The 24,701-nt window shown below is 38.0% G+C and overlaps 3 protein-coding genes across 9 annotated transcripts in view; 2 read left to right on the top strand and 1 right to left on the bottom strand.

The window, feature by feature from the left end:
- The first annotated feature begins 234 nt into the window (after positions 1 to 234).
- On the top strand, positions 235 to 7,412 carry LOC103718998 (uncharacterized). Its single transcript, XM_039132631.2, has 3 exons — positions 235 to 511; positions 5,453 to 5,743; positions 7,075 to 7,412. The coding sequence occupies exons 1-3, from the start codon at positions 284 to 286 to the stop codon at positions 7,192 to 7,194; spliced, it is 639 nt and encodes a 212-aa protein (XP_038988559.2). The 5' UTR covers positions 235 to 283; the 3' UTR covers positions 7,195 to 7,412.
- Positions 7,413 to 8,807: 1,395 nt separating this feature from the next.
- Positions 8,808 to 13,549, bottom strand: LOC103718769 (peptidyl-prolyl cis-trans isomerase FKBP13, chloroplastic). Its single transcript, XM_039132637.2, has 5 exons — positions 13,140 to 13,549; positions 12,954 to 13,046; positions 11,263 to 11,323; positions 11,108 to 11,176; positions 8,808 to 9,155 (listed from the first exon to the last, which is right to left on the bottom strand). Exons 1-5 carry the CDS (start codon positions 13,509 to 13,511, stop codon positions 9,091 to 9,093), a joined length of 660 nt encoding a protein of 219 aa, XP_038988565.2. The 5' UTR covers positions 13,512 to 13,549; the 3' UTR covers positions 8,808 to 9,090.
- A 6,058-nt stretch (positions 13,550 to 19,607) lies between these two features.
- The window catches only part of LOC103718758 (receptor-like cytosolic serine/threonine-protein kinase RBK1), a 27,137-nt gene continuing 22,043 nt past the window's right edge, over positions 19,608 to 24,701 (top strand). For 3 of the 7 annotated variants that reach the window (XM_026809147.4, XM_088711092.2, XM_039132635.3), the window contains exons 1-3: positions 19,917 to 20,084; positions 20,764 to 21,198; positions 22,832 to 23,086. In XM_026809147.4, coding sequence (XP_026664948.4) covers positions 20,003 to 20,084; positions 20,764 to 21,198; positions 22,832 to 23,086 — 772 coding nt within the window. In that variant the 5' untranslated portion in view covers positions 19,917 to 20,002. The other 4 variants (XM_088711091.2, XM_008807708.5, XM_088711090.2 and 1 more) reach the window with 3 other exon arrangements.

The raw sequence follows: 24,701 nt of genomic DNA, 5'->3' as shown, positions 1-24,701 counted from the left end.
GATTCTCAGTATACTTTATACAAATAATAACATTTCAATATTAATATTATTATATTTTTTTATAATTATTTTTATTATAATAACCTACTTAGATCCAAAGCTATTTAGTGTCGGAATTAGGTCGCAATGCACACGGACCCGGACCCTGTCGGACAGAGTCAAATCCTCTCCGTTGTAATTTTTCGGTAGGCAGGCTCTAACTCCGGCTTCGCTTTGCGACTCGAGACTCGAGAGGAGGGAGGGAGGGGGGGACAGAGAGCGAGCGAGCGAGCGAGAGAGAGAGATGGGATCTCATCGAACGGCGGTAGGCGTGGGGGGGTGGGTGTTAGGGCTGGCGCTGGCGTCGGCGTCGTGGTGTCTTGCCGTGGAAGCGGATGGAGGAGGAGGAGGAGGAGGAGGAGGAGGAGGGGCGAAAGGGCGGTTGCTGCTGGGCTTCAGGGAGACGCAGGGGAACGCTTCCTTTCAGTGCTCTCCCTCCGGCCCCTGCCTCCCCTGCCAGTACTCCGAAAAGGTAAACACAAACCTTTTCTCATTAGATTAATTCCATGCGTGTATGCATGTACGTATACTATAAGCATTTCTTTCCTTCTTTCTTTTCAGGTTTTCGATGTTACAAATCAAAATTAGGGACAAAAAGAACAAGAAATTTTACAATTTGTCTTGAAAGTTGGGGGTTAGTCACCAGAGTTGTAAGGAAATAATAATCAACTGCTTCGAGTTGCTTGCACATCTACAATAGGTAAAAGGCTCGAGCAGTTCTAATTGATGACTTAGCCGTACATGACCTAGGACAAGTAACGAAGGTATCTGATCATAGATAGAATCCTGGAAAGTCAAGTTTCTACTGCAATTATTGTATATGGCCATGTCCCACAATGGCAAGAAATAGTGTCAAGTTTGTCAAGTTCTCTGGTTTGAATTGCAGTGTTCTTCCGAATTTTTATGGGGTGGCCTCAAGCTTGGAATTCTGGAAAATGTTCTTCAAGTTTGTGCTCAATTTCCCCGTGGCATCTTCTGGAGGAAAATGGACCCATCGGTTTGGCAGTGTAGTGACAGCTGCATGGTTCTGATTAGTATTCGGTGATCTAGATTGGCAACTAGCTGAAACTGAAGCACTCCTTTTTAAACATGGGAAAGAGTGGATGACTTTTTGATCAAACTAGCAAGTTGAACTTCTAGGCAACAAATGTAGTTTTTGCCAAAGCGTTGTTGTGAACACTGATGAGAATTGAGGCTTTGTGAATTGAATCTTAAAGATGCTTGGATTTTATTTTAGGATCAAATTTTAGAATATAGGCAAATATGTGTTTCTGATAGATTCTAAGATTGAAATTGGGGGTGGCTGCTCAAGCCCAAGGACCTAATGTAGTAGAAAACATGTCGATTGAGCATGTTCTTAGAGGAAAAGAAGAGAAAAGGTAACATATAACCATCATGACTCCTTATAGGATTTGACTTTAGATATTGTAGTACTTCTTTTAATTGCTTGACAATGGTATGGCAGATGTTGGGGCATGCGGCAGAAGCATTTGGTTTTCACAGAAAGGAATCAGTTTGGATGCAAAATTTAATTCTACGAATCATCAAAAATATGCAAGTGTGTGGGTGGAAATGATTAAGTAAAAGAAAGGGTAAAGTATAAAATAAAGAGATGTATGGCTAAAGAGGCCATATATAGTTCTATTTGAAATAATAAGCTTACAGATTTATGATTTTTGAACTTATAGTTCCTTGGATTGAGTTGAGTTGAGTTGAAGAAATTGACACCATGAGCCTCCATATATAAATCCTTGGAAGATTCTTGAAGACTGACCATCCATAATAAATAAACAATATCCAGATATCATCATGAAGCATCCACAATAGAAAAGTTCGACATTTCAGACAACTTATGGAATTAGAAAATTAAGGTTAATTTATAATTCAAAAAAGAAAAAGGAAGTTTTTACCAGTAGAGTAGGTGGATGCCCAATGATCCTTTCATTTGCTGGTTTTATATTGTAACTTTTTTGAAAAAGTGGTGCACCAGTATATTTGGAAGGGACTTTAAAGTCCACCTCTTATATTTAAAGGTGGGAAAGATTGCCATGGTAATGCAAGACATGAAAATGCCTTCTAAAAAGCTAATGTTTATCTCCTGTATCAGCTTCCTTATGTCCTTTACAAAGCCCGTTCTTGTACAGCTATCTTTTTTGTTAAATTAAAAAAAGTCCCTTTCTTCTTTAATGAAGTTTTCATTTTTTGGCACTTTAATTCTTTATTTCCGATGCACTGTTGATTATGTTTTTAAGATATGGCATGTGCTTGAATTTTTAGGATCTATGATTTCATTCTTTAGTGCTGGAATCTTTGTGCCTTTTTCTCTTGAAGGACATCATTTTTATCGACTGTTGCCTAACATACAGCATTCTGATGATGGTTATGCACTGATTTCTGTTGGGGAACAGATCTCAGATTCCAAAAGAATGATGCATTGTTCTAGAAAAACTGGCAGAGGATACTTTGAAAGCTTGATCTTTGGTTAAACATGGATGAAATGGGAAGAGCTGATTGGACCCAAAAACATAGAATGCTACTCTTTTTGGGTTCGTTGGGTGGGGAGGGGGGAGCAGGGGAGGTTGTTCAGTCTAAAGCATAATTTAAATGTAGATTGTGGGGGATTTCTTGGACTGCTTGAGTTTTCCTTGGATGTTTACTCATTATAGATGAAGCATGATTTATGGCTTACTATCAGCTATGGTGGTCGCTTTTGTCATCTCGGTGCTCCTGATCTAAATTTAACAAATAGAAGGCTCTCTTATGAAGACCAGACCTCTGTCTAATTAGGATTGAGGTTGAAGGGAAACTTAAACAATCTGATTGGTTGGATGGACTTCCCATGGCCTGCAATGTTACGGAGTTTTATAGGGCATGCTAGGAGGGATGTCAATGCCATGCTAGATAGGATTGTTAGGGAAGATGTACAGAGGAAGAGCTTTCTCATTAGTAGATGTATCAATGCATGGGTGGATGCTGAGGCTTTCAGTTTCAATTTGGTTTTTTGTTTTGCTTTTGGGATGTTAATTGATTATTTCTAGCTGTGCTGGTTTTTGAACTTTTTTTCTATCTATATTGGTTTCTGTCAATGAACCTTGACATAAACCTTGATTTGTTTTTGGATTCTTAGTTTCTGTCAATGAAGTTTCCTTTTGTTTTGTTTTTGATTTATAACACTATACCAAATAGGCAATCTGTTAAGCATTCATACATTATAAACCAATATTGAATATCTAGAAATGTTTGAGTAACCAATTTTTTTCTTGTTTGATGGCTAATATAATCTCTTCAACCTATTATCTATTAATTTTTTGGTTATTTTTTAGTGTTAGATATCTTCATTCATCTATAATCCATATGCTACTTATCTATATGGCAATCCTCTCCATATGTTACAACAATTTCCTTCCATTTATCTCTTTGGTTGTGTATCCCTGGAACATGGCTATGGGCCACAGTTTTGTACACAATAGGGACTTGTGGATGGCTAGACCTATCAACCATTTAATTAGACTAAATAATGAAACACTAAACAGACAGGGAAAACTGAATCCGATATATGATCACTCAACATCAATCTTAGTCTCCTTTACCTAGTGGCAGCAAAAGGAAGGGGTATCACTTCAATTCATTTTTTAGCCACCTTCCTCTCTTGGTCATGTCTAGTCAGGGTTAATGTGGAATAAACCCTATTTAACTCAGTTTATTCAGCTGGATCATTTATCATCTGGGATAAGGGAGGGGGAAAGCGGCTCCAAAGGAGTTGTCAGATCGCCTTACTTTGTACCCGCTTAATCTAGTTAACCGGATAAAGCTGGGTAAAACTACTTCATCAAAAAGGTAGAATAATTTTGTTTTGGTTTACCCCTTACTATTTGCCTGAAACTTTTACCATTCAACCCAATTAACCCAGTTTTACTATTCCTGGATCATATATGGTTTCAACAGCTAAATACTAGTAACTAGTCTTTTGACATGACATGCTACAGAAATTGCTAAGTATAAGGTTATTCGAAGTAAATTACGAATTTTTACCATGACTTATGACATGGTGTGAAAACTCAAACTTTCTGCGAAGGTTGGGAATGTCTAACAAATAGAGCAGACAGAAGTCACAGAACCAAAAGGGATTATAAAAAATGGACTTGTTTGCATAGGGATAGGAAAAGTAAACATTCTTGATAGATTGATAAAAGTAAGAAATATAAACGTTTAAATAGATTTATAAAGGTTGTAGGTAGCTCATTTGTATACTGTGATGTTGAAAGTTCTACATAGCTTGCACAAGCATATCTGCATTATGCAGAACATGTTAGTGGGGAAGTTTTTCTTTTGCGCACCCCCCCCCCCCCCAAAAAAAAAAAAAAAAAAAAATTCTTTGTGCCAAATTATTGTAATTATCATACTAGAATATTAAAATGTTCTGTAGACTGTTTTTTATCCCCAAGAAATCCAAAATCTGCACAGTTTTTTCTTAGCCAATGCGCTTATATCCTCAAATCGCACGGAACCACTACCACTACCTTTTTGATTACAAAGCCCTCGACCAAGGGATTAACCCGAAATGAGTGATTCTTGCCACTGGCTGCCCACCTCTTTTGGTAAGGGATTTTCCAAAATAAAGAAGGGTCCGTGGGGCGCCTAATCGTTATGTCATAATAGATCCAAATATTCAATGTCATAATAAACTTTAAGTATTGATTTCAAGATGCACTTTCTATTTCCACCATGACCATTTGTTTTTAGTGTATGATAGATTGTTATTGTAATCCAGAATAGTCAATGTAATTCTAGATTGGACTTTGCTACTGATGCATGGGAGTGCTAAACTTATTAAATATCAGTTCTACTGATGAAGGTTGCAGAAATTTCAGTTCTCACTTATTTTCTCTATTTCCGGCAGACAACACTTTTCATTTCATTACGAAGCATTAAACTGCCTATTCACATTATTTTTATGATGACTAGCAATCATGTCTATTCACAAATTCATGACATCCTGCTTCATGTCGATATATATGGCATCTTTCTTGTAAGCTTCAGGCTGATTTGACAAGTGTTAAGATGGAGACGGATCGAGTTGAGCTGATCAATTACAGACGAAAGCCATTCAAATTGCCCATAATTTATATATTCTCATTATTGTGTGATAGGACATCTGATTATTTTCTCACATTTGGAACCCTAAAAAGGAAAAAAAAAATTTCCTGATAATTGAAATTTCTAACTACTTTAGGATTGAAACTAGAAATATCTTTGCTTCCAGTGAAGAATTATGAATGTTATTTAACTTCTATGCAAGTTAACATTAAAGAACGTTTTGACTGATATGTTCTTTAATTGCTTTGTGACATGTAGTTCCTTAGGATTTCTTAATTCATTTTGCTTACATGAATTTTACATCGTTCCAATGTAGAATGATGAGAAGTATCGTTGCAGTGAAACTGGCTATCGTGTGCCATTAAAATGTGTAGAAATACAAGATGGTGTGAATGATGAAATTAATAAAATCCACAGAAGGCTCTCCTCTCTTCAAGAGCATAGCAAAGCAGTGCAGAAAAATTTGCTTACTGCAATAACTAATTACAAATGGAGAAAGTTGTTGGACGATTCATTCACCTCCGAAGGTGGGAAACGGGGTTACATCACCTATAGGAGCTGTGTTCCAGTTGACGATGAAGAAAAGTTGTCAGTCCTTGGTTTTGAGGTATGGGAACTACACTGTGCACTCAAAACTTCATGATTATTATGCATCTATGCCTACATGATCTTTCTTGCCTGTGTTTAGGTTCAGGGAATTGCTCATTTATGCACCTTGTTCCTATTGTGCTTTCTTGTTCATCATATCCAAGTTTTCTTGTAATGTTGTGCATTTATACTTTGTGATTGGTATATTTATGATTTCTAGTTCAATTGCATACCATGTCTCTCATTCTCTATTATAATTGTCCCGAACAGGAGACAGAAAAGGAGACAGAATATAATACCCATGAACATTGTTTTGCTATACTATCATATAAAAATAAGCATGATAATTCTCAAATGTAAAAAGAGACAGAATATAATACCAATGAACATTGTTTTGCTATACCATCATATAAAAATAAGCATGATATAAGCATTCTTGATTGTGATTGTACCAAGGACCGCCGAACCGGTACCGGTAGGCATACTGGTCGGCCACCAGACTGGTTCGGTACCGGTTCGGACCGAACCAAATCAGTATCAAACTGGTACCACTGGTTTGGCCTGGTTCACATCCAAAAGCCCCAAAAAAAATTAAAATCAGTGGGAACCAATCGGTTCGCACTGGTTGATTGGTTCACACTGGTTCCTAGCCGATACCGAATGGTACCACTTTTTAACGCCAAACTGAACCGGTCAAAGACCAGACCGGTTTGGTACGTGCTGAACCAGCCGGTATGGCATTCCTTGGATTGTACCATGGTTTCAATAACCACTGGTATAGCAGTCTGATGGTTATGGCTTTGACCACAATAGCATCTCTGAAACCATGGTGTATGTCAGTTGATGTGAACACAACAAATTGATGTCGCTTTGAATTGCAATTTGTTGACTGTTGATTTGCGTCTTTTTTCTAGTCTGCCATTAGACTTATTTATGAAAATAGTGAAGATTATTATCTTGCTAAGAGCTCCTGAGCTTTCATCAAATATTCAAGATTGAACAAGGAAATATATCGTCCTGTTTCTTGGTTCTTCCATAAGTAATCCTGCAGCGTAAACTTTGGAACCCAGTTCTTTTTTTAAAATTTATTTATTCTAACAATTCATGAGAAGCATCCAAATCCAACCTAAATGATTTATTTCTGTAACCCTTCCATTCTCCAACATAATGTTCCTCCTGTTTCTTCTCAGTTCGAATTTTTTCCACGTCCTCAGCTTGGCGTGATTACACTCCCTTAAAATCTAGTACTTAAAAAGTTTGTTTGCATTGGATCATGCTATAAAGTTTAATGCTACTGTTGCTTGGAAATAGCACTCTTGCAGACCTAATCATCCTCTTCTATTGTAACAGGTGATTATGGTGGGGCTGTTACTTATCAGCGGGCCGGTTGTATATTTAAGGCAAAAACGTACTATAATCATGCCAGGAGCTGGATCTATGAGAATCCCAACCAACTCTCCTAGGTTCTAGTGGAGCAGACCAAGGATGGGCCGATCCACTACACGAATATCATCCTGTGTAACCTGTTTGTTGTGATTTTCCTTTTCATCTCCTTTTAATTTGCTCTTTTACTTAGATCTGGCATGGCCAAGGTAACATTATATTTTATTGTCTGTATAGAGAAGAAATGAAGCTTCATGATCAATTCCTTGTAGCATGATTTAATTCTTATAAAAGTTTATTTACTATTTCCCGGGTCTGCTTTCCATTATCTGTGATTATGTGCTTCATCTTGTATCGGAACAAAAGAACTTTACCCACTCAATACTCAAGAATGTATGCATTCTTGGATGAGCACTTCTGTACAGTATTGATGGACGATTCTTTGAGAATTAGAAGTCATGGTATTGTTAAAATGCTTTGACATTTGAATTACTACATAGGTGCAGGTTGTTTTAAGAGGTACATGTGATGCGGCGATGGTGGCAGGGATGCTCAAGGAGCTATTATAGATGGCCCAAGGCTTTCTGTACTGGTCACTACCATATCATATCAGGCATATCATACCATATCAATACTGAATCGATATGTAGTTTTATACCATACCAATATTTAGTATATACATCACTATCTTATACTATATTGTATACTGACACTATAATAAAATGATATCTATACGGGGTTTGGAATGGCGTCGTATGCTGACACTATAATAGAATGATATCTGTACAGGGTCTAGAACGGCGAACTTTAGATGGGTCTACTCTTTGGAAATATGTTAGCCCCATGTTTAATTCCTTTGCCCCTTAGAACTAAATGTGAGGGGATAAGAAAGGGCTCTTGGAATTCCTTCAAGGAGACAAATGAAAACCACATGTGAAGAGAACGGGAAAGAAAAAATAATATATACTTATTACTTGCCTCTTGCTTCACGCACTGTAGTACCAGAAATATTAAAATCTTTTGAACATTTTAACATTTTACACTTAATCATGACCAAAAAGAGAAAAAGCTTGAGAGCACTGAAGTAGGGGAAATGATCACAAGATCTTATGATAGCTGGTATGACAGTAAAAACAGCCGTTATAGTGCTCCCATGACATCTCGACTGCATCATGATATAGTCTTCGTATCAATTTTCGATTCACACTGTTTCTATTCGCAAAATATAATATTAGTTTTGATATTAACATTCCAAATACATGGTAGAACTATTAAATGAATAATTATGATACAAACATAATGCTATTATTTCATTTCATTAATATAAGTTGCTATATGCCAGTATGACAACTAATAACGGTTATTATTATTCAGGAATAAATATTTAAAAGCGACAATTTCGATTGTTCGTTTGCCCAAAGAAAAGCCACTTTAATATTCTATAATTATCTTAACCTATGACCGCTATAGAGGCATAATGACATTATGAGAACCACCAAATGCGATGCAGCAACTTGTACAACATTGAAAAGAATTATGAGTGCTCGGACAGAACATAATATTAGTGATTATTGTTATTAATAAAATTGAAAATTTATTAACAAGTTCTCATGGTACATTTGATGCTTTCAACAAATCTATGTGTTGGTTAGGTGGACTGCTACACATTCCATGTAATAATCATGCAAAGAGGATTTCCATAGTGAGGAAACATTCACTAAAGAAAAATAATTATGAGTTCACTGACAAAGAAGAATGTGACTCTATTGGTGGCCTGACAAGCTTCACAGCTTGCCTTTTTAAAACCATCTCTTTACAAAGTAGTAATAAATGTTTTGCTGATGGCAACATCAGTTGTGATAATATCTGGTATAAAAAGGAGTAGATGCTGAAAGGTAATTTTCCAGACAAACTCTCTTCCAGTATGGATGTCAGCCTACGCAGGAGTTCCTTTCCACTTAAAGGATGCCAGGATGCAGCAGCTTATGCCTTGCCAATGAATTCGACATCAAAAAGAAGAGTTGAATCCGGTGGAATAATGCAAGAACCTGAGGCACACAAATATAGCCTGTGAGCACAGATGATCTCAACAGTGGGTCCTGATGACTTCCTGAGCTTCTAGAGACAAAGTTGCGCATAAAGCCATGATTAGTCAAGACAAATGTCATGATGAGAGTCGAAAAATTCAGAATGCAAAGCTCTGCATGTTACCACCTGCAAATCCAAAATCAATTGTTTTGCAAACTCCTTGCTTGCGCATCAAGTTGTTGCAAGACAGATAGTTTAGACAGCATAATACGACGGTTTATTTATTTTATAGGTTAGAAACATCCAATATCCTTGAAATATGGTTTATATGTGTTTTAGTATGTCTAGATCAGAACTAATAGTTTGGACTCTCAATTCATGTGGCTCATGATGCAGTTGGGGAAACTAACTCTATTTGTGCCATCTTTTTTGATTCTACTTGATACGAGCGTTACCCAAACAAGGTTAAATTTGGTTTCTTGTTGTGTCCGCACTGGGAAATAATGACACAGTAGACAGTTGTGTCCCACAATGGACACCTTGTGGAGCAATGTTTTGCACATTTTGATTGCATGAATCCAGGATAAATGCTCCACTGTCTTGGTCCAGCTCAAAAAAATTTGGACAAAAGGCCTAAACTACATACCTTCTTTCTCACTTTCTTATTAGCATAACAAAGTTACAGAGACTAAAAGGGGAGGGAAAGAACTAAAGAAGGAGAGAGGGTTCTAGTCAGCAAAGAACTTATTTATCCTGCCTCCTATGTTTTGTTTGATCAAGATTTAGCCAACAAATAAAAAAAAAGGGAAAATAAAGGAGGGGACGAGATAAAGGAGAGAGAAAAGAGACGAGCTAGGATCAGAGAATGTACCTTTCTCTAAGCCCTCGTCACAATCCTCACCTCCATGCCCTCTCCTCCTCTCCACGTCCTCTCTCTCTCTCTCTCTCTCTCTCTCTCTCTCTCTCTCTCTCTCACACACACACACACACACACACACACAAAACCCTTGAAACAAAATAGTGGTAACTCTATTTTATAATTAGATTACTCCTCTCCCATCATATCTCTCCTTCTTTTCAGTATCCTTTGAAACAAAAGGTTTGGGGTATTCACATAAGTTGAGCTATTCATCGGGTGCCACTTTAGCACCATATACCAGATAGATAATTAAGTGGCTAGGTGGTTAATACAATGCTTCTTCATAGTAGTTTCTTTCAAGACAGATGACACTTCCTAGTATTTATAAAATATTTTTTATTATTTTCAAAATCAAAAAATCAATTTGTCCTCAAATTTCATTATAAAAAATATTATTTATACCTTTTTTGCAGGAGAAGTTCAAATGCCTTTGAAAGCATTTGACTCCAATTATTTTTAATCAAAAAAATGAAAGACCTCTCCGAAATTGAAAATCGCCAACGTAGATCACTTACTTATTTACAAATTCATGATTACACAATTAGTGGATGAATTCAATTGCATATACAATGTCACATTGGATGCACATGTCAAACATGCACTAAACCTTGACGATGATGAATCCATGATGTATCATTGTGCTTATTAATCTAGCTCATGTCAAATGAGCAGGAATAATTCCAACTTTAATGCATCTTGATATTCACTAGTTTACAACTCCAGAGTGCTCACCGATAGATTCCAATGTCAATCTCTAGCATAGATAAAAAGGTGGAGGTTGATTCAGGTTAAATTTAATATGGTTTCAATATTTTGTAACGAGTTTTGCTTTGGCAATACTTCAAGTAACATGACACATCTTCATAGTAGCAATCTATCCTCAGCTTACATGGAAGAGTTCTGAAAGATTCTGATATACCAATTCTAAAATTACTATTGCTTGAGATAACTTTTTTTTTAAAAAAACATAAACTTGCAACTGAATGGAACAATAGCATTAGAGAAGAATCATGGCAAAGGTTACTTTAAAGGTGAAAACATATGAAACATTACCTCCTTTACAACCTGCACCTCTCATACCATAAGCAAACTCTGGAGGAAGCTTTAATGTGCGCTTACCACCTAGAGTCAGGAGCCAAAGACTCTAGTATCACATCTTATAACATGAATGCCAAAGAAAGAATAAAGACAGTTCACTTTAGGCATACCAGCAAGCATAGGTGGAATCCCGTCACCACCTAAAATACCCTGATCCCAGCCTTTGATGACCTACATATGTTGTTACCAACAGTAACATACACCTATCATGGGAAAGAGTGCAACGAGGCCAAAAAAGAAAAACCTGAACTTGACAACACTTGCATTACATTTACATGGACCATTTAAACAAAATATATTTTATTTTCCAATCATTTTGTCACAAGGCATGCTGCTTTTTTAATTACAAAATCAGGCTAGCTAAAGCTTACATTACGCAGACATCTGATAAAACTTGGACAAGTTTGGTGCTCATAAATTTATCACATAAAGAATTAATATGGTAGTACAATCAAATAATATCTATTAACAGCCTTTGTATATCTAACCCATGCAAGCCTGCATTGGCTTTCACCCAGAAATGCTTAATTCTCTGATGGCATCTATTTTATAAGTCAAAGTGTAATGCAAAAGTCAGTTATCTGCATATTTTATGTGTCCAAGGCAAACAAGGTGTAGCAATAATTTCAGAATGTAATGTTTGTCTATCCAAGGCATCAACTTGGTTTGCTGACTAGAGCAGCTTATGATGTTACTCACTGTTAAAGAAGAGGAAAAACATGCATATATGTGTGTGCGTGCGTGCATGTGTGTGTGTGTATTGAGCTCATGAGTATACATTCATATAACTTACATACAAATGCATAAGTATATATTCTATACAATGTATGTTCAGATAATTACATATGTGTTTGTATATGTACGTAGAGAGAGAGAGAGAGAGAGAGAGAGAAGATAATTCAAGGCCCTTTAGACTATTTTGAAAATTTTCAGTAGCAAGCACTAATGTAACAGAAGCTGATGAAAGAGACCAGCTCATCTTGGAATAGGCCTTGATGAATCAAGGCATGTTCAAGAAGTCAAAATCAAGTCAAGTTGGCTAGTTTATATATGGTGGCTGATATTTCACTACTTTTGGTTTGAAATATGCCTTGTAGAGGGCATATACAACAACTAGACATCAGATCTCGTAATGCTATACTTGCTGATTTTTTTTTCTTCCTGAATATGTCCGGGTGGTATAGGACATTCTTCACCAGTTAAAGATGGATGCAGGTTCCGTAGGTAATTGTGGATTTAAATAATTTACCATGAGGCATTTTATGTCAACAAGGTGTCTTTTAAGAGTCTTAAGGAAAGTATAGAGTCTTCTTAAGTTGCATGTTTACCAAGAGAAGGCCATAAGCAAATTTTAGGTCATAAATATTCAACAGAATCATGGCAAATTCTACCATCTTCTTCTTCTCTTAGTATTCCTCATCTTTCACCAACATGCTATCCCCATTACCCTATTGCTGCAAGAAAAAAAGAGGCGGCAAAAGGATGCAGGACCCTAGGTCCATCCTACTTTGGTTAGACAATCCTTGTGTAGAAAACCACATCAATAGAAACCTGTTATCACTCCAATTACCATTCCCATCTATTTTCTCATTGAATTGTATCTATGAAGGAGGGGCCACTGCTTCAACTCTTTGCAATGGTGCCGGTTACTATCCCCAGTTTGCCCCTCCCAGGACCCCGGATTGCCGGAATCATAACAGGGTAATGGCCCTTTATTGTATCTACAAAGGGAGGAGGAATTGGCTGTGAACATATAGCAGCATATATGTAATTCTAGTGCTACAATGAACCACAAACTTACCTCCCCAACACCGACGCGAAACGTAAGCGGCTGGCCACGGTCATAGCTGCTGTCGAACACCTTCCCATTCTCCAATCTCCCCACATAATTCGCCTTTGAAACAATCAAGAGTATGATTAAAAGATTAAAATCGACACTTTGCATGAAATTTTTCCACAATTTGGTTTTTAGAGGAAGAAGAGATACCTTGATGAGCTGGCCCTTGGTGGCCTCGGCGCCGGTGCCGACGACGCGGTCGCAGAAGGCGAGGCCGGAGGGGGCGACGGTGAGCGAGCACGGGGGAGAGCCGGGAGGAGCGGCGGCGGCGGCGATTGCGGGAGGAGCAAGGAGGAGGGAGGTGGGATCAAGAATTAGTCGGGAGAGGAGGAAGCCGGCGCCGGCGAGGGCGGCGGAGGCCTCTCGTCGGCGGACGACGTGGAGGGAGCGGTTGGGATTGGTGGTGGGCGGAAATGAGGTTGAAGAGCTAGTGATGGAGAGGGAGTGGGGGCGTTTGGTGGTGGTGTTGGAACGGAGGAGTAGAAGGGCTGAAGGGGAGGAGGAGGAGGTGGAGGCGATCATGGCTCCAAGCTCCGACCAAATTATGTACTGGGGACTGGATAAGCCACTCCCGGTCATCGGCGCTATAACGGCTATCCAGGACCAGAAACAGTTCAAAATGGGCCGGCTTGGACCATTCGCAATCTGGGCCAGCAATGAACCCAGTAACTGGCCCGCTTTATCTTTTGTTGTTGTTAAAGCCTTAAAGGATGGATGAAAGCCTGCTGAACTTGGGTGAGGGCAGAATTCTAATCCAAGTTATTATTGGTATTAATAGGGTAGTTCTATATACACCCCCCCTATTGCTCAGGACACCCCCCAAAAACCAAAAAAAAAAACCCAAACTAACCTTTAGTGTAATTACCATATTGCCCTTGAAATTTTCTCATACACCCCCCTTCCTCCTCCTCCATTTCGTTTTGAAAAGAAAAAAAAAAAACACCCCTCAAACCCCCCTTAAACCCCTCCTCCCCCGTTCCCCCTTCTCCCTCTCGTCGCCGGCATTCTCCCGATCTCCGACCACCTCGCCGGCTTCTTCCGGAACCACCTCGCCGGCTTCTCCCGAAATTTTTTTTTTTCACGGTTCGTGCTCCGTTCGGCACTGGATCGCCGAACAAAAGGCTTCTGTTCGGCTAAACAGTGCCGAACAGAAGCCTTCTGTTCGGCAACCCTCAACCGAACAGATCTGTTCGGCTGCACAGTGCCGAACAGAAGGCTTCTGTCCGGCACTGTTCAGCCGAACAGAAGCCTTTTGTTCGGCGATCCAGTGCCGAACGGAGCACGAACCGTGAAAAAAAAAAATTTCGGGAGAAGCCGGCGAGGTGGTTCCGGGAGAAGCCGGCAAGGTGGTCGGAGATCGGGAGAATGCCGGCGACGAGAGGGAGAAGGGGGAACGGGGGGGTTTTGGGCGTTGGCGAGGTGTTTTGGAGGGAAAGAGCGGGGTGGGGGGGGTTTGGGGGGTGTAGACAGCAATTTAGGTGAGGGGGTGGGGAGGGTGGGGGGTAATTTAGGAATTTTTAATTTTTTAGGGGTGTCCTTAGCAAATGGGGGGGTGTAGAGAGTATTTAATTTTTTTTTAATTTTTGGGGGGTGTCGTGAGCAATAGGGGGGGTGTATATAGAACCACCCGTATTAATAGCTTCTGACTTTATCAATTGAACCCACGGATGCCCTCAACTAGCTCCACTATTATCAATTGGAGTTTTTAAAGAAGACAGATAAAAAAGTAGCTTTTTCATAAATTGAAACTCAATCCACTTGGCCCAGCAAGCATCAGGATGGATTGATACCAGTTATAGGTCTATGCACAATAATTCGGTTAAACAAAGGATAACCAAGGATAAATGGTTGCTTAGGTGATCCCTCTCTTTATCTCCTCCATATATTTAAAATGACCAAAATGATCCTTTTTTTAGGCAAAAAGAACTAAAATTAGAAAGCCACATTAGTCTTTTAGTCCAAAAATAATCACTAAAAATGTTAGTTCTATTAATTATATTAGTTATACATAGGGGTTTATATAGGTCAGGTTGGCTTGAGTTACGGTCACTAGGAAACTATTTAATTTCAGTTAGTTCTCTATCCCAATTAATATTAAAAATCAAACTAAACTAACCAAAATAAGATCAGGCTAGTTTGGATTGCTTCTCGAGTCCTAGAAATTTAACTAAGTTTTATTGTAACAAATTGCTGGTTCTATTTAAGAAGATATTAATATTTAGTCAAATCAAATCAAGTTTTTCAAACGAGAGTAGAAATCAATTCAAAAAATAATTTATTCAATGGAAAAAAATGATCCCATGTTGTCTTCTCTTACTCTAGAATTAGTTATACTCATTAAGGATAGCTATAACATATTCATACTATGATTTGCGATGAGAAGATATTAGCACCAAGAAGTCATTTGGTTCTCGAAAAATTTTTTTCTCACTAGAATATTTTTTGGGGAAGCCCATGCCTAGATATATCATGCTTAAAAAAAGTAGTTTTTGCATGTTTGATTGATCATGAAAACATGACATATTTCAGAGTAACTTATAATTAGTTGAGCATCCATTTTTCTGAAAAAATTATATCAAATACTTGTTATACCCTTAATAATAAAAAAAAAATCTTATCCTACTCTATCTAAATGCTTAATAGTATTTTTTAAAAAAAATATTTTAATTTTTAGTGGATGAAATTTAATTTTTGTTATATTCTATATAAACTTTTTTATAAAATATAAAAATTTTATTCTCATAAATTTTTTTTAAAAAAAATAATAAAAAATAGGTATCTCTCTCTCTTTTTTTTTTTTTTTTTTCTCTTGGTCCCATTTTCTTCAATCCTTTTCACCAAAACGGAGTTCGCGGACCAACACCATGATTGCGTTCCGAGAGGTGACCTACTCCCAATGTCGACTCTTGGTGGAAATCTATCGTTGGTCCCAAACCAATATTAATTTACCGAAACCCCGGAGGCAATCATTCCTTCTGTTACGGCGGAAACGAGGATCGAGAGTCTAAGTTTTAGACCCCAGATTTCACGTCAGGCTGCTGCCGCTGTCAACTCGTATGAAACAACCTTCCACGCCACGGCTGGGGAAGCAATTTAGGTTCGGAATGGAACCCTTTGGATATGTCCTACGTTGGCATGCATTACGTGTTGTCAAAGAGTATACATATCACCACCCAGATGGTAGCACGGTTGGAACGGAACTAAGATTTTACCGAAGTGGCTCTGGTTTAAAATATGCAGGCGTCAATTAAATGCGGAGACCGAATATCCCTATCTGGTTTGCCCGGTGGAGTTGCCATCTAATCTGCTGGTATTTAGATGGTACTGTGGAAAAGGTACGAGTAAAACTAATTTATCCATATCAAACATTCTCCAACAGAAAGAGAGCTCAGTGTGGATTGCTACGTGGGTGAGGTCCTCCTCACCCCCCTCTTTCCTCTCCGGCAAAGCAAAAAAAAACAAAGAGAGAATACGTATCTGCAAAATAAACCATATTTATGTTGACGTATTAATGATTAATTTGATGGAAGTATTCTGTTTTGCAGATGATGCATGGCATCATTGACATTCAACTCCCAGCCAAAACAACACGGTGGGAAACAAAAATAAAAATCTTTCTCGGCACAAGGATTATAATCTTGGACTCTATAATGAGCTTTGGTGAGCTTGTCTCAGGCTTCAAACGCCAATTTTCACTGCCAATTTACATTAGTAATGCCTAGAAAACTTTGATTCGTCTTGTGCTTATGTGTGCTTGTTAAGTGCACATCCAAGGTTCCTTGGAATTAGAATGGTCATTTTCTAGAATTGAAATCGAAATGTTTTTACGTAAAATTTTGGAACATCAATTAAACACAAGGTATTACCATGTGGCACAGAGAACTTCTTGTATGCATGAAATGGGTGATATACCGCGCTACTTGGTGATTTACTATTGCAGCCTTGTGGGTGATTTAATTGGATAAAATTGATAACAAATAAACTAGGAGATGATGAAAAGTTCTTAGTGGACTCATCTAATATTCCTGTTGAGACAATTTAATGTTCTTCAAGATGAAATAGAAGCAGAATTGTGTCCGCGGGATGGTCCATTGGCATGGCTAGTGTGAGAATATGTGCGGACATGTATTTAGTTTCACATTCGCTGGTAGATTTTGGATATTTATATATGTTCAAGAAACTCAAATAATATATTTCGACTAACCTTTTGGGATGAGGTCTTGAGTTGTTACAACTGGAGAACCAGCACTTTGTTCAACTAAGAAGAACAATCCTCACCTTTTGACCACTGATGGCAAGGATCGAGGGTGCCTGCCTATAAGAGGAGTTCAAGCAAGCACATCTTTGATCTTAAGGAAGTTTTGGAAGTTGAAGTATGTCATGCACCTCGTCTCTAAGCTCAAATAAACATTCAGTACCTTGGCCAACTATTCCACGTTGGTCATCATTATGGTTCCAGTGTCCCTCTTTCCCTTCACATTCATACAAGGGAGTGAGAAAAAGCCAAGTTTGCTGCCCCAAGTTAGGAATACCAAACTTGCTTCACTTTGTGGGGTCCCCAAACCACCAAGTACAGTAGTGGTATAGCTGCTAGGGCCCTCATTTAGCTATATGTCTTGACTGGCTAAATGTTTGGTCTGGGTTACTGGCTTTTGTTGATTTGTTGTGGCTGCTGAGATGCAGACTTGGTGTGGGTCATCTCCTATTTAAAAGAGTTTTGAGGAAGAGTCAAACAAGACTGCTGGTTTTCAGATTGTTATCCTGACTTCTATTTAGTGTGCTTTAAATACAAATCTTTACATAACTTTGGAAAATATGAGATAGCATAGACTTATGAGGTTCAGTTGGCTGGCTGACGTTTCTAAATGAATCTACATGGTGATGGTTGGTTCACCCACCCACTAATTTGTCAGTGTCTTGTAGAAGAGAAAGTAAAGCCTAGTGTGAGTAAATGGAGTAGTCAGTGCTGCCCCAGCATACTGATGTCAAGGTGTATAACTAAGAAAACAGAATAAGGTGATGAACAAGAACCTAATTTGCCCTTACAAAGATTAATTCAAGTAGAAAACTTATCAAATATTAACTAGTATCTGGTGTTGCAGCACTATGTGCAGTAAAGACTTGATCTCATTTTCTCTTGAAGTGCTGCAAATGTTGAACAAGATGAATCATTCATGCCATTGTAGCTGCTTATTGAATTCTAGCACTACCCGAGCATAATCTAGAGATCTAACAATTTCTTTATTCATTTGGCATAGCCTGTAAGGGCGCGCTTGGTTTATGACTGGAATCGAAATCGGAGTAGATTGGAATGAGAGCTGAAATGGCCATATCCTCCGACGTATTTGGTTCGTGGGCGGAATCGGAATCAGAATTGAAATGAAGTTTGAATCCTGAGAGAGTAAAAAATGGGTTTGGAGACATTGGAGCATTTTTGTTCCCTCCTAAAATTGGTATGGGAATGGGGCTCCGAACCAAATGGCTAGAATAGTAGTCACTCATTTTTATTTTCATTTTAGAGTCCAACTCCTTCCAAACAAATATGCCCTAAAAGTTTCTAACTCTTGTTACATTCCTATAACTTGGGTTATAGAGGATGGAGAGCCCTTGTCATTCCTCATATAGATGGAAATTGCTAAAGCATGTCTTTCATCATTTCATATCCCCAACCACATAACAACGGATTAAGGAACAACCTTAGATGAGGAAAGCTAAATCAAACTTGTCAAAGAGATACTGTATCAAGTTGAGTTCACACTGATAATAAACTTGTGTAATCGCTCAATGGTTGTAACCACCATGAGCCTTGAACATGGAAATGTGATCAATTCTGCTGGTCTTAAATCTGGACAAATTTAGGAGACAAAAGGACTTGATGGATGGATGTATTTATCATATTTCTAGACAATGGGTTTTCTCATTTTTATACATTAATAAATACACACCTATATTTGGTTAATGTACATTTGTTGATTGTTCCCCTCCAAATACGGCATGAAAATCAAACCCTACTTAGATTTTGTGTGATATACATAATCACAAAAATCTATACAACTATATTAAAGAGGAGTCCAGTTATGCCCCGAGGAGCATGATGTATGTCCTCTATTGATATACATTATTAGTAAGTTCCCTTGTCGTTGATCATATATGTTTATAATTTTGTATATAGTTTTCGGAAATCTTTATTGTGTTTCCTTCTAGCTCTATCCTGCGAGTTTGCTAATATAAACCATTATCCAAAAAAAAAAAAAAGCAACAGGCAATCATAATTTATAATAATTTATTTTTATATGAAGTAATCCTAACTCTATCTTTTTTTAGTATCAAAAAATATAAAAAAATAAGAAAAACAAACTATTTTAGGGTACGCTATAGCGTACCAAATCATACAGTATAAAATAAACGTATTATACTGTATTAGTTCAGTATAAATATACGGTATAAGAGACATACCAATATTTGGCTTCTATACCCTATATACCAATATAGGGACAAGAGTGGTACTAGAATTTGGTATCTTGCTCCATCTCTAATTAAGGAAGATATGCAAGTCTATCAAACTCTTCAACCTTTGTGGGGCCTACAAGGGCTCGCCCAGCCCATTCCAAAACCTTTGACGCTCCATCATGCCCTTTTAAGAGCCTCTCTAGTGTTTGCTCGCATTGCTGCTCTCCTTTGCTTCTTCCCTTTGAGAATAACCGCCGTCCAAGAAATCCCCTCCTAATTTTGACAAGAACCGTTTCCTTCTTTTCTTTCTACTCCTAATAAGACCAAATAAAACTCCAACTTTTATTCCTTGACCTCTGCTTTCTTTCTTTGAAAAACAGAGCACCAGCCATAGTTTCCTCATAATGAAGTTTGAATTGTTCAACGAAACAGGGGAGGGAAGGAAACTTTAAAAAGCCAATGACTTCCAAGGAAGGTAAGCTTTCAATTGATACTAATGGTTAACTCTCTATCACTGTGACGAATCTTGGTAAATAGAGAGAAACCATTAACTTGATCAACTAATGAAGCTAAAGGATTATTTGTTTCAATCTCCAGAGCTTCATCCCGAGGACAACCCGAAGGATTCGCCGAATTCTAAAGAAGGTAAGCTTGATATGATGCTAGTCTTCAGGGGTTAGTATTGTGTTTTTCCATGCCTTTTTTTATTTCTTTCAAACAATTAAATCTTCTGTTAAGGAAACACGACATTAAAAGATGATACATAAAACATGTAAGAAAAATGGAAAAAGATGATACATGAGAGAATTCGCTTTTAGATAAGATATAGTTGATCATAATCAAACCCTCTCCTTTCCATTACTTAGTTGAAGGGGAGTTGTTGTTCTTTAGTTCTTGTTTTCTGAGGGAGAGGGGGAGTTCTTTCTTTATTCTTTTTTTCCTCCCAAAAAAGGACTTCCTTCAGATATTTGAGCCATCTAACTATAATTAGTAGGAGAAAGGAAAAAGGGATATAAACAGACATAAATTAAAAAATAATGGAATAATAAAGAAGAACCAATCAAAGAATTTTTGGTCCCTATTGCTTCTCTTTTGAGAACTTTTATATTACCTTATAATTTTGTAGGCTCAGAGGAAACATAGTGAGTGATTCTATAATTCTTTCGCACTATTCAATATTCCATGGGAAAGTCTTGTAAACAAAGGAAAACAAGAAACAAAATTTAGTCTAGTGCAGAAAAGAGTCAAGAAAAGATCAGATTTTTATTAGTTTCTACCCCTTGTTTAAAAACAATTTGCAATCATTTTTTTTTCCATCAACCAGAAATAAGGGAAAACAGAAAAAGCTCAGAAGCAAAGCCCGATGATAATATCAGCAATAGCTCTGATCAGAACTCCCCTCGAGGTGTGCTAGAGATCCCAATATCTAGTGCAGATTCTGATGTCGGCAGCAGCAGCAGAATCAGCAGGGATACTTTGTCGGGGGACCGATCAATTGCTCCAGATGGAACAGTGTTGGAGTCCCACAGCTTGCAGTGGAGGACTTTGATTGGTGGCTTGATACTGAGAAAGAAGAGGTGCATGATGAGGCTATCAACATTTCCTCCGGGGACGGCAGGCTTGGGCTTGCAGGGGACTCAGAGTAAGAAGGATAGGATGGAGAGTGGGGAACTCACAGCAGAGATTAGAAGGGGAAGGCCCTCTTGGAGGAGCTTTGACTACCAGGAGCTTGCAGCTGCTACTGATAACTTCAACCCAGGTAAGATTTCATCATCCTGTGATAATAGAGAGAGAGGGGGAGCTTAAATAACTAGCTTATGTTTATATGCAAAAGGGTTGTTTATGATAAGGTGGGAAAAAAATTGAGGCCCTAATCCTCCTACTTTCATATGTAAAGAGAGCATAAATATCTCAGTTTCTTCATTCCACTCTTCATTGCTTTATTTTGAGAGGAATTATATGTGTGGAAAAAAGAAGAAGAGATTTTTTGCCATCTAAAGGGATACACTCTGACAAAAACATTTTTCCTAAGAATTCATAGACATCATCCTTTATCTTGTTTTAAAATAAAAATAAAAGATCTAGAATTCATGCAATTTTCTATTATTATTAAGGTATTTATTATCATAAGTGATTTGACATACATCTCCATGCCCATGTGAACAGTGTCCACAAATTGGTTTTTATTTTTATTTTTTTCCAACCATGCAATGGAGCTAACACACATTTGCATGGTACTTGAGCTATTGATAGTTGTAGAACTAACAGAATTGTCAAACAAAGGTTTGTTTGGAGCTGCTTTCCAATTCCAAATATCTTCCTTTCTGAAGAGCTTTCATTCTCCTTTTGCTCGATTCTCATTGTCTTGTAAAGGTGGGTTTCGTCTTTTGTATTGTTCAGGGCATATTAATGAACCCTATTCAATTGGTCATGGGTCATGGCTAAGCATCAAAATTGACTTTTTCTTTTGAAATATCTTCCTACTTGGAATGACACTGCTTAGCCTCTGAGCCTTTGCATCCCCTTCTTTCCCAGCTTGGAAGGGCCTATGCAAGGTATGTCATACCCGCCCGAACCGGGTAGTACGGTACATACCATATAATACTAGTTCGGTATCGGTATTCGGTATGGATGGCGTATCGACACTCGGTACAGTAAAAAAAATTGTACCGTACCGTACTGACACTGTACTAGTATGGTACCAATATGGAGTCTGGTACCGAGACAGCGAACCTTGGGTCTATGTTTGTATCTTAACCTGCACCCTTAGTGCTCTCACCTTTCCTATTTAAAATGAAAATATTATACGGAGCATGGATCTTTATGAAGCACTCATAAAACTAATGTAAGATTGCCATATGGACTTTTATGATCCCAAATGATTTTGACCAAGATTTCAACATAAGTTTAATTAGGGCAATTGCTATGATGCACACATGCTGGCCAGTTCCATCTTATTCATGATACATTATCTTCTTTTTCTCTTAATTCTATTGTTTTCAATTTTATATTTTAGGTAGGACCATGCAAAATGGTACATGTTGCTAGCTACTAAAATTCTAGGCAATTTCCTAAACTTACGCATAACTGCATGTGAGTGAACCAGCTTGAAGCTACTCATCTGTTCTTGTAGAATATTAGGATGGCCCCATCATTCACTCATATTTAAGGAGACAAATGGATGCTTCCAGAAAGTACAATTTAGTCACTTTTTCCCCTAGTGTTTTAGTACCATTGTAATAAGTAGAGCTTCAATCTCCAAGGCCTCATCCTCCCTTCAGGTATTACTTAAGAAGATTAACTTCCCCCTTATATAAGATATGCTCCAAACCTCTTCTCGCAATTAATGAAACTAGTATTGAACTACTTTTTGTTCTATGTTCCATGCTCAGATAAATTGATTGGGAAAGGTGGACATGCAGAGGTGTATAAAGGATGCCTTGCTGATGGACAGCTTGTAGCAGTGAAGAGGTTGACAAAGAAAGACAACGAGGAGGAGAGAGTTGGAGATTTCTTATCAGAACTTGGAATAATTGCCCATGTCAATCACCCGAATGCTGCACAACTGCTGGGGTTCAGCGTGGAAAGGGGCTTGCACCTTGTTCTCAGGTTCTCTCCACATGGAAGCTTGGCTTCTGTGCTTCATGGTATATCTTTCTTTTCTTAGACATGTCTTATTAACATCTTATATACAACCAGGTTGCTAGCTTAGGCAAGCTCAAAGTAGTAAATCGATGCAACGATTAAACCTAAATAAAGAATGAACTAAAATAGCACTAATAGCACAAGATTTAGCACCTGGCACTATTGGCCAAAATTTTCAAACTAAGTGGACCCATGGTTATTGAAGCTGGCTTAGACAGCAAAAGGGAGAAAAAAACATTGGCTGAACATCATTATGTTTCTCATGCTGGAAAACATGTTCAATTCTACATGAGTAATGCATGATTAAGGAGTCAAGAACCAAGCTCGGCCTATATGCAAGTTCAGTCACACAAGCTCTAGGACTGGATAGTGGACTTATCAATTAGGTAGTGGACTCAACTGATATAGGATGATAACTGATAAGAATATATGCTTCAACTAATAATATGGTCATGCAAACTAGCCTGCCCACCAGGGGATTTATGTTTTGTGCAGCTTGAGATGTTGAGTAATTGGATTTGTGATAATTTATAAAATACATGCGCTTAGGACAAGGAAGATAAGTCATAATAGTAATAAAAATTTGAATTATTATTACTGATATTAGTACTAGAAAATTATTTTTCATAGCTTAAATAAAGTTCATTGTATTTTGGCCTGTTTCATCAATTCCTTCTTGATTTGTTTCATCGTTGTAATTTACAGTATTAAACTATTAATTCTAGTCAACAGCTTATAAATTATAACTTTTGCATCTTAATGTGTAAGTAACGTGTAAGTAATGTGAAATTTATCAATAATTTATATGCGGTGTTAGTATTATGCATTTTGAAGATATTAGACTTTTAGAAGTATGATGGGCTGCACTGACATGAGAGATCAATAATTCTCTGCCCATTTTAGGGATTCATTATGGAGGTGGATCTGGACCTAGTCTTATGTAAATTCCATGTAAATTCTGGCACTAGCTAGGATTGCTTGAATAAACAGTGTATTTGCCAATAAAAGATTCATCCCCAGTCAAGGCATGCTAAATCGGTACCGGTAGGCGTACTGATCGCCTACCGAACCGGTTCGGACCAGTAATAAACCAGTCTGCATAACACAGCGCACGCGCAGCATGCTATGGCGAACCGGCGCGATCCGACCGGTTCGCACCAATTCCTAGCTATACGGGATGGAACCATCCGGGTCCGTCCGGTACACATCTAGTACCAGCCGGTTCCGGCTCGGTACCGCTTAGTTCCGTCCGGAACCGTTTTTTAAAGCCAAACCTGAGGCCGGAACCATTTTTTAGTGCCAAACAGGACCAGTTGGTGTTGGTACCGGTTCGATACGGGCTGAACCGGACAGTACGGATCGATTTAACATTTCTTGTCTCCAGTATGATCTTATGATGATGCTGATCAAATCTCATCATTGGAGCATCCAGTTTCACCATTTCAATTTCTTAAGAAATAGAGACATGATAGATCAAATCAAGGATTCAGGATAACAAATTAAGAACATTTCTAGAGAGGAGATGCTGTCAGAGCCTGTCCTCGAATAGTTATCTAGGAACTCTAATGATGCTTCTAGCTATGACAAGGGTAACATTCCTTAACTGCTATTCCAAAA

The sequence above is a fragment of the Phoenix dactylifera genome, chromosome 14 (genome assembly GCF_051530095.1).
Source record: "Phoenix dactylifera cultivar Ajwa chromosome 14, Ajwa_hap1_PhDact_Kaust_v1.1, whole genome shotgun sequence".
In the NCBI taxonomy this organism is placed as follows: Eukaryota; Viridiplantae; Streptophyta; class Magnoliopsida; order Arecales; family Arecaceae; genus Phoenix; species Phoenix dactylifera.
This window is presented reverse-complemented; position numbering and strand designations above follow the sequence as displayed.